The 10001-nt window shown below is 42.0% G+C and overlaps 2 protein-coding genes across 3 annotated transcripts in view; one reads left to right on the forward strand and one right to left on the reverse strand.

The window, feature by feature from the left end:
• The window catches only part of LOC103720689 (vesicle-associated protein 1-3-like), a 30205-nt gene extending 20429 nt beyond the window's left edge, over window positions 1–9776 (forward strand). The window contains exon 9 of one of the 2 annotated variants that reach the window (XR_015974085.2): window positions 9641–9776. The gene's annotated coding sequence lies outside the window, so the exon portion shown is untranslated. Of the gene's footprint in view, window positions 1–3345; window positions 3656–9640 lie in introns of those variants that run through there. The other variant, XR_015974084.2, reaches the window with a different exon arrangement.
• LOC103720688 (protein NRT1/ PTR FAMILY 6.3-like) lies at window positions 925–8843 on the reverse strand. Its single transcript, XM_008810519.5, has 4 exons — window positions 8599–8843; window positions 8294–8511; window positions 7613–8205; window positions 925–1944 (listed from the first exon to the last, which is right to left on the reverse strand). The coding sequence occupies exons 1-4, from the start codon at window positions 8717–8719 to the stop codon at window positions 1062–1064; spliced, it is 1815 nt and encodes a 604-aa protein (XP_008808741.4). The 5' UTR covers window positions 8720–8843; the 3' UTR covers window positions 925–1061.
• Window positions 9777–10001: the final 225 nt, after the last annotated feature.

The raw sequence follows: 10001 nt of genomic DNA on the forward strand, positions 1-10001 counted from the left end.
CCCCCCTCCTCATCCTCCTCCTCCCCCTCCCCCTCTTCCCGCCCACCTCTGCCTCCCCCTCATCCCTCTCCCCTCCTCCTCCGCCCCGCCTCTGCCTCCTCCTCCTCCCCCCCCTCATCCTCCTCCTCCCCCTCCCCCTCTTCCCGCCCACCTCTGCCTCCCCCTCATCCCTCTCCCCTCCTCCTCCGCCCCGCCTCTGCCTCCTCCTCCTCCTCCCTCCTCCCTCCTCCCTCCTCCTACTCCTCCACCCCTCTACCTCCGCCCCCCATCCCCATCCCCTCTTACTCTGCATCCCCCTCCGCCTTCTCCCCCTTCTTTGCCTCCTCCTCCACCCCCTTCTCCTCCACCTCCCCCTCCTCCTCCTCCTCCTCCACCTCCCCCTCCTCCAACTACCCCTCCCCCCTCCGCCGCCTCCTCCCCACCCTCCTACCCCTCCTCCCCTCCCCTCCGCCGAATAGAAGGATTCTGTTCGGTTGAGGGTTGCCGAACAGAAGCCTTCTGTTCGGCACTGGATCGCCGAACAGAAGCCTTCTGTTCGGCACCGTTCAGCCGAACAGAAGCATTTTGTTCGGCGATCCAGTGCCGAACGGAGCACGAAACGGAGGAGGAGGAAGGGGGGTGTACTGAGAAAATTTCAAGGGCAATATGGTAATTACACTAAAGGTTAGTTTGGGTATTTTTTTTTTAATTTTTGGGGGGTGTCCTGAGCAATAGGGGGGGTGTATTTAGAACTACCCGACATTTGTATGTAGGGAAAGATATCATTCGCCATTACTTGTCATTGTTGCCCCTCTTAAATTTTGTTATTACTACTGATTTTTTTGTTCATGTTTTTAATTGATGCCAAGGTTCAAATGTTAAAACTTCTAAGCTTAAAAATTATCCTTGAAGTGCTGACCCTGTGACCGTGCATAAAACCAACCATTTGCACAATATTTGATTATACATTAATTAGCAAGATGGAGAAGTGTTTTCTTTTTCTTTTTTTCCCAACAAGAGGTTATTGAACGGCGGTCAGAAACACAAGACGACCAAACTATATGCTGCTAAGTGCAGTAGGTTTATGCTTGGCAGCATGCTTCTGCCTCTGTCAACTCCACACCGGCCATGCTTTCATCCTCCGCCGCTGCCCGGCCGTCCTTGTAAACGTACCACCTCGCCGCCACCAAGTAGACCCCCAAGTTCACCAGGCACAGCACTGCCAAGAGCCAGTAGAAGTTGTAGAGCTTCCCGCGGTTCAGGTTGTCTGCGAGCCATGCTCCATGGCCGCTCTCCCCGGTCACCTTATGCACGATGGTCACCAATGCCGAGCTGACGAAAAACCCTAATGACAGGGTGCTCAGGAACAGCCCTGTGCTCATGGTCTTCATTCCCTTAGGACACTCCCTTAGGAAGAAGTCCAACTGGCCAATGTAGGTGAAAGCCTCCCCCGACCCAACCAAGAAGAACTGAGGGACCAGCCAGAAGACGCTCAATGGAACAGTAGCTCCCTTCTGCATGGTGACCGGGTTCGACCGGGCCACGTTGAGGCGCTTGATCTCGACGAGGGCGGCGGCCGCCATGGCTAGAATGGAGAGGACGAGGCCCACGCCGATGCGTTGGAGCGGAGTGAGGCCATGGGGATTGCCGTTGAAGCGGCGGGAGATGGGGACGATGATGCGGTCGTAGACGGGGACGGTGAGGAGGATGGAGCCGACGAAGAAGACGGTGAGGGAGCCCGGCGGAATTTGGAAGGATGGTCCAATGCGGCGGTCCATCGTGGTGGCCTGGGACACCGAGAAGGTGGTCATTTGGGCGTAGACGGTCCAGAACATGATGGTGGTGGCCCAGATGGGGAGCATTCGGATCACAATTTTCACCTCCTCCACGTCTGTTAGGGTTGATAAACGCCATTTGCTCTGTTCGGTGGACGGGTTGACGACGATCGCAGCATGATCCAGGAAACTGCAACAAAGCGAATAGTATCACATGAAAAGCCAATTCGTTGCAATTTTGATCGATAAGCTTACATGCATGCCATCAAATTGGAGCAGGCGTAGCCTTTTTAGCTAATGTCAATATGCCAATTGCTTTGGAGGAAAAGAATAAACACCACTTTTTCCCTTTTTACATTGGTATATCTAATCCTTGATTGTGGTAGAGCTAGCAACAAATCTCTAAAGTATTAGTGAATATCCCTGGATATATGTTGGCATTTTGACATCATAAATTGTGGGATCAGTGTAACAATCTAAGATCAAACCCAAAAAGACTAGCTGAAAATTATTATTTGGATTCTTTGGTTTTGTACAAGTACTTAAGTTTTATCCAGCGAATAATCAATGTAGGACTAAAATATACACCTGTTAATCTGATAGGCTACTTTATGAGAAAGATTGAATGTGGCAAAAGATGTTGAAATTTCATTTTCACCGGCACGATATTAGCTAGTCTCATGTTAAAAATGTTATGCAACTCGTGCCATGCTAATAAAAAAATAATACCACATTAGTTATGTTACAAGCCTGTCCTATGGAAAGGTCTTGAGTTGCACTATATGGGATTCATGGGAATGAGTGCTGGAAGGGAACGGGGATTTCAACTTTGACCCATTTCAATATTTGATATCATAATTAAGGATGGAATCATATTTCTTTTGAAATCAGTATTATTTCATGTGAAGGAATGACAATTTTACAAATACAGGGAAGGAACCATCATTTTTATGAAAATATGAATGAATGATATTCTTTTGACAATAAGCTAATTAACAATATTTATGATATAAGATAATTACATAATATATTTTGATAGGAATTAATTAACAATGACTATGTTATAAAATAAAAATAATTTAATAAATATATAATTGAAAAAAGATTTTATTAAAAAATAGTAAAAATACCGAGTAGCATGCATTATCAACTCTTACTCAAAGGTTTATTATATGTTATATGCTAGCATATGGGCATTGTTCGATGCTTACTAAAGAAAAATAAAACATAAATATAAATTGCTAGATACTATTAATTAAATAGATAAAATATATCAGATAAATATTAAAAATTAACTAAAATATAAAATAATAATAATAAAATTAAAATATTAAATAAAATTTAAAAATATGCATAAAAACCAGGATACAATATAAATAATTATGATTGATATTAAATTTTAAAAAATAAATACTAAATTAACATAACATTTATTATATTTATACATAACTGGTTAAACTAGATATTGCAATTCAACTGCTATTCCTTTTTAATGTATTCTTTCGTTTCAAATCCAAACAATGGAATCAGAATCATGAATCTGATTTTCTACCTTTTGTTTTCATTCCATTCTAATACTTTTCTTTCCTAGGAACCAATGGGAGCATTATAGGTTTCAAAGGGGGTCAAAAGGGTTGCGGTTGTTCGCAATCTAGCCCAAAGCCGAAGATTTTAGAGAACGGGTCAGAATAAATATTAAGCCTTAACAGCCCCCTCGCATACGACCTGGATCGGACAATTCACACGTGATGGCATGAACAATTCAAGAATGACTTGAGATAATAATTGTGAGAATCTATGTGGACATATATTTAATTTCACATTCGCTATACACTGAGTAGATCTTAGACACTTATACACATGCTAAAAAATTTAAATAATATCGTTCGGATAGTTTTCTTGGGTGAGATCTTTGATTGTAATAAATAGTATTAAAGCGGATCTGACCCATAGCCTATGTGGACTAGAGGACATTGTAGCATAGGCCCATTGGGACTGACCATAGACCGATTTACTGCTTGTAATTAAATTTGAATGGGATCCTTAGCTTGGCAAAAATGCTAGGGCTTAAACAGGAGAAGTATATGAGGATCCATGCCGGTGTGTGTGTAGTCGCACATCGGCTATACACTGGGAAGATCTTAAATATTTATATAGGGCCAAAAAATTCAAACAATACTTTCTAGCTAATCTTTTTAGATGAGGTTATAGGTTGTGACAAGAATGAGTCTAACTCCCCACCTTTATTCATATTCCGATTCTTTTTCTTTCCTGAGAACTAAACATAGGATTATAGGTTTTAAAATAGGTTGCAAATGTTAGCAATCTAGCCCAAAAGCTCAAGCTATTAGAAAAGGGTCAATAACGTATATCAGTCCTTGACACCTTTCTTCAAGTACAACCTTGCCTGGATGACGCTTGTGAAGGTATGAACGAGTCGGGAATGACTCAAGATAAGAACAAGAACAACTCAATTGGAGATGAATCTGGGGAAGAAAAGACACAAAAAATTATAGGTTTCAGAATAGGTTATAAATGTTAACAATCCATCTCAAAAGCTGAACCGGCAAGTCAAAATGAATGCTAGGCCTTCACAACCCAACACCCAGTTAGATTTATTGGAGCATGCACTAAAAGTAAAAATGAGTCAAGCATCTTCAAGATAAGAACAAGTCAAAAATAACTCAACCGGAAACAAATCAAGCAAAGAAAATACTCAAAAAAAGAGAGAGTAGAATTGGTTTGAATAGGGATCTGAACTGTTGTGTGTGACTTGGAGCAGGCCATGCACTAAAGGCATGAACGAGTCAAGAATGACTCAGAATGAGTTAAAAACAACTCACCTGAAAAATGAGCAAAAAGACTCGAGATAATTAACGAGTAAAGTTGGTACTATGTTAACTAACCACTAGACTCTAAAAGATTAAGATAGTAGGAGGATGGGCCCATATGTAATTAAGATCATCCAAGGTTCCCATATGTAATTAAGATCACCTAAAGTTCCTTCCCCCCCCTCCGGGGGGAACTTGAAGAAGGTAAACCCACAGAAAGCAAGGAGAGAGAACTAGGCGTAATGGATAGCTAAGGATGGCTTTCTCTGATACCATTTTAGTATTCCAGTCTAAAATCTTAACCTCTTAGGGAAGAATCAACAATATATTACCGACTTCAACACATTATTAGATAAAATTTGTATATATATATATATATATATATATATATATATATATTATGCCACATAATGAAAGAAAAGTACGATGCAATTGTATACAGTATTGCCCTACTGATGCCCACAGCTGCAATATGAGAAAGGACTTAAATAATAATATAAAAACATAATTTGAGAGGCAGGAGATATGAGAATTAATCTTAAAGAAAATCCTAAAAAGAGAATCTATAAGAAAGATATGTCATAAACCATGAAATAGATGCTGTGTGAATCTTATAATGGATTTTGCCGAAACGATTTAGAATTTTAACTAATTAAAATTGTCTATTTTGGTAAATGACTACGACAAAGAGACAAAACCAGGAAACCAAGGAGAAGTGGGAAATTATAAAAAAAAGAATCACAGAACATGCTACCTTTGGGAGTTTTAGCTTCCAGATTTGATGATTGACCACTTTTTATTTTTTTATTATTGGCTATGCATTAAGAAATTTATCTAAGAGAGTATAATTTGGTTAGGTGCGTGAGTTGAAAGAGAGTAATGTAGAGAGAGCGAGAAAGAGGCTGGTGGGCGCGCAGCAAGATAGCTCTCTGCCCAAGCTTTTATTCTATCTTGTCCTCACGCAATTCAATTTTGCCGGCATAACTTTCTATCCTAATGACTCGCTTCAACGAATCCACCGTTGGGCAGAGAGACCTCAGAAAGAAGTCTCACAGGCGTTTTTAATGGCCTCGTGATGCATCTATTTGTCCTATTCATGGGGGGAACAAAGTAAAGAAGGCCGTATTTGGAATCTTATGACAGGGTGATTTTAGTTATAACGGGCAAGAGATAGAATGCTTCATTCTATATGTCTTTCTCTTGGACTCCATTTTATACGTCCTTCTCCTATATATGTTAGTAAGGGTTCTCATCTCCTATCATGTTATGAACAGGTCTGCTTTGCACATAAAAGTCTTTTCATTATAAAAATTTCAAATGTCAAATTTCCAAGTTATTTTGTGCCACTGAAAGAAGTAATAGCAATGGTTATACAACTAATAATAATTTAATAAAAAAATAAAACACCAGCTTTTATGTGTAATGCCTCATTAGAGTTGTTACTTGTTGCCATGGTTCATATATATATATATATATATATATATATATATATATATATATATATATATGGTTACTTAGTTTCATCCGAGCGCTGATCACTCTCGCCAGCCAACCTCTTCAACTCGAAACTTAGATTTTCATGGCATCGCACCCTATCAGTAGCTCTCATAACCGATGTAGCTCTCGCTCTAGATTTTTTATACCTCTTTGAGTTAGGCTTCCTATTACTAAGCCATATCTTTAATATAATTAGTCAAAATTTCAACACGATTTAGTGTGTATGCACTGGGAAGAAGTTTAGAATCCTCAAGGCTGGATTCTTGGAGTACGTCTAGTTCAGGTGCTTGATACAGGCAGTGTGCGTTGGAAGATTTTCCTCCTTAGACTTAGCCTAAATTCGGTGCAACACTTTTGTCACTATTATCTTTGGCCAAGCCCATGCAAAGTCTCTTAGGTCTTTTAATGCCACAAGAAGTACAAAAGATGAGATGGAGCGAGCTACATAACCCTATTATACCACATGGGTTGTGTCCCGAGCTAGCCACCAGACAAGCACACCAGCTTGTAGCCTGTGCAGCCAAATAGGAGGTGTCATAAAAGCCTTCCAATCATTGTCCTGCCTCAGTCCAAATACAGCTCAAATCTACCCAGAATTCAAAAAAATATAGATGTTCAAATAGGTTTCGTACCTTTGATATCCAGGTCATGAATGAAAGATTTCCTATATTGTTGGTTAGATGGAAATTATATATGGTGATCGGATATTTCTAAACTTTTGTGTGGTCATGACAGTGTTAAACAAAATTGTCAACCTTTTAATCTTTTAAGCTAAGAGGGCATCGATTTCACTAATAAATTTAAATTTAGCTGACGCCAAAATTGTTTCTCTCCAATGCAAGAAGAACTTGTAATTCACTGGTATGCCGATGGCTTTCACTTGAAGTATGTGACAATCATCAACAATTTAGACGTTCTCAAATATGCACCCTACGCTATAGATGAGGAAGTGAACGAAGGGCAAATATTGTCCATAGAATTTTTATATTGAGCCAGAGCTATCATTGACTACATTTTGTGCACGACTATCACAAGACGCTACTCTTATGTATAAGAATGGTATAGCTGATGGAAAATTGGATGTCCATATATAAATTTTCCATAGCATATTTGCTTACAAATAATACTACGAGCCTACTTTGACAAACTTTTGGAACTATAGGGGAATCGTATATATAATCTTCGATAATATATACAATTCCCCTTGAGAAGATGAGGCTATGGAAACAACCAGTGCATCCAATATATCTAAATGCAGATTCATATTATCTTTTTTTCTTAATGTCATTAATTAAGTTTCAGCTATGACAAAGGTAATATATAATTGGCACAAGAAAACTTGGGCAAGACATTAATATGTTCACGGGCTGCTCCCTATCCCTTGGACAACTTGATGTTTTATATGGTACCTAGGTTCACACGCTTCAACTAGTAACGTGTCAAGTGACCAATTGTCATGTCAATTCCTTCTGTTTGGTTACTAAACGTTAGGGAGGGAGGGAGAGAGATGAAATAAGAGTGGGAATTTACCGGAACTGTTTGGAGTGCGGCAGCCTCTGCTTTTCTCCATGGCTCTTCTTGGACAGATTCTTCTCCCGTTGGCCGGAGCTGCCATCGATATCATGCAGCATCGAAGGATCCAACGGCAATTCGAGGGCCCTCTTCTTCCACGCCGCCGCCACCACCGCCGCTATCTGCGTCAGGGGACTCCCCACCAGCTTCTTGAACCGATACCGCCTCGTCCCCGATAGGAACACCAGCAGCCCCGCCACGATGGCCGCCGCGCACAGCCCGTACCCCCACCGCCGGCCCAGGTTGTCCTGGATGTACACCAGCACCGTCACCGCCAGCAGCGACCCGAGGCTGATGAAGAAGAAGAACCAGTTGAAGAACTTCATCATCTGGTGCTTCTCCCCCCGGTCCGTCTCGTCGAACTGGTCCGAGCCGAAGCCCGACACGCTCGATTTCAGCCCGCCGGTTCCCAGCGCCGTCAGGTACAGAGCCAGGTACAGCACCCCGAGCTGCGCCGCGGAAGCCTTCACGCAATTGCCTGATCCTACATCGGTGCACGCCGGCGGTCGCAGCCCCGGCACCGCAGTCGAGATCGTCAGGATGGTCACACCCTTTATTGTTCAGCGATCCAATATTCGATGTTAGCAAGGAATGGGACGGATGGATGGAGGGATGGAGGGAGGGTTGCTGGTGGCTTACGGAGGCTTGGACGGCGGCGAAAATGGCGATGGTGAGGTAGCGGCCGAGGAAGGTGTCGGCGACGAAGCCGCCGAGGAGGCAGAGCATGAAGGAGGTGCCCATGAAGTTGGTGACGGTGTTGGCGGCGGCGGCGTTGCCTAGGTGCATGGTGCCGGTCAAGTAGGTGACCAGGTTCACTGCTATTCCCAGGGTCGTCAGCCTCTCATTCAGCTCCACCACTGAGAATAGTCGAACGAACCTTGGATTTCATTTTGTGTGTACAAGTTAGGATTAGGATGTAGAGATACAGGAAGAAGTACATGTACCTAAGATCATGGCGGCGCTGGTCCAGCCGCCGGATTGGGCTCGGACGGCCGGGCGGCCTTTGTAATCCCAGGCATCGGATAGGATGTTGCCGGGTTCGCCGGTTTCAGGCAGGCCGACCATATCTAGCCTCTATTAGCTTTGGTAAAAGAGGTAATTGGATTTGTTTTTTTTATAGGGTGAGGGGGAGGTGGGAAGGCTTCTGGCTGGAAGAGGGGGGCTTGCTTTCCTTTGGCCGTGCACAGGGAGGCGGCAGGGCTTTTATAGAGGGAGAGGCCAGGGTTAGTATGGTCTTAGGAGGTAGCCAATCAGTGTGGTGGGGCATCCATAATTAATGGAAGTTAATTTTTTTTTTTTTGTGTCATCCGTCAAATTCAGTTTTGGATAAGTTCCCCATTTTGATATGGATGCATAACTAGTACTGCATTTAGCTCATTCAGTGGCAATAAGGAGGGCATCCGTGGGCCATACATGCATGGGTTCATGTAGTAGAACCGGCCACTGCAGCCAAAATATTGGATCTTAGATCTCTTTCAGGTGGAGAAGGATGCCAATACACTGAACTTAAATTAGTTCGATTCTTGATGAGTTCCCACTTAAGATATAGCAAAGGCATAGTGCGGCGTAACTTCATCGAGAGGCAATCAAGTAAAGTGGCCCGTGGCGGTCGTATTTGTGACTTCACATAATAGACTGCAGGATTGCTACCATATGATGGATATTTAGATCTCTTTCATATAAAGAGGGATGCCAACAAGCTGAGCTAAGATAGCTAAACAAAATTATATCAATTGGATTTAACTTATATGACTAAGGTTGACATAAATTGTATAAAGAATAGCGCTAGTCGTCGGTAAATTTGGTGAAATTTTACTAATGTTGATAAAAAAAAAAAATAGTTTCTTCTCTTATGGAAACGAATGATCTACTACCAATAGTTGTTACTTTTTTTTTTTTAGAAAAATAATTGTATGAATAAAAATATTTTTTGTTTAATTTCCAAAATATATTCATATACTAATTTGGTTTTGGTGCAAACGTCAGGAATTGAACATTTTGCTTGAGACGCGTGCCTGTCTACTTTTGGAGCACCGAGTGAGAACCAAATCTGTGTGTACTTTTGGACTCATTTAAGTAACTGGCATCAACTACAGCAGAAATAGGCAAGCTCCAATTACAGGACAGCACGACGACAAAGCCTATTTGTAATTTGTAAAAGAACTCGTCGTTTTAAACCCGAGTGCAATGGAACAGCATACACACAGATTGTTTCCTGCTTCCAACTCAACTCATCGGCCTTGCAGTTCGTGAGATTATCATTATTGAGTTATTTGATGTAGACAGCCTTCTTGGCTTCGGGTCAAGAATTACATAGACGTGACGTGCTTCAGCCGTGCGCGGTAAT

Source organism: Phoenix dactylifera, chromosome 16, assembly GCF_051530095.1.
Source record: "Phoenix dactylifera cultivar Ajwa chromosome 16, Ajwa_hap1_PhDact_Kaust_v1.1, whole genome shotgun sequence".
Lineage (NCBI taxonomy): Eukaryota > Viridiplantae > Streptophyta > Magnoliopsida > Arecales > Arecaceae > Phoenix > Phoenix dactylifera.

Excerpts from the sequence above, each read along its gene's own strand:
- LOC103720688 (XM_008810519.5), bottom strand. The coding sequence starts at position 8,719 with ATGGTCGGCCTGCCTGAAACCGGCGAACCCGGCAACATCCTATCCGAT. Across the intron at positions 8,512-8,598 it reads CAGCGCCGCCATGATCTTAG|TGGTGGAGCTGAATGAGAGG; the intron begins GTACATGTACTT and ends GACTATTCTCAG. Across the intron at positions 1,945-7,612 it reads CCGCACTCCAAACAGTTCCG|TTTCCTGGATCATGCTGCGA; the intron begins GTAAATTCCCAC and ends GCTTTGTTGCAG.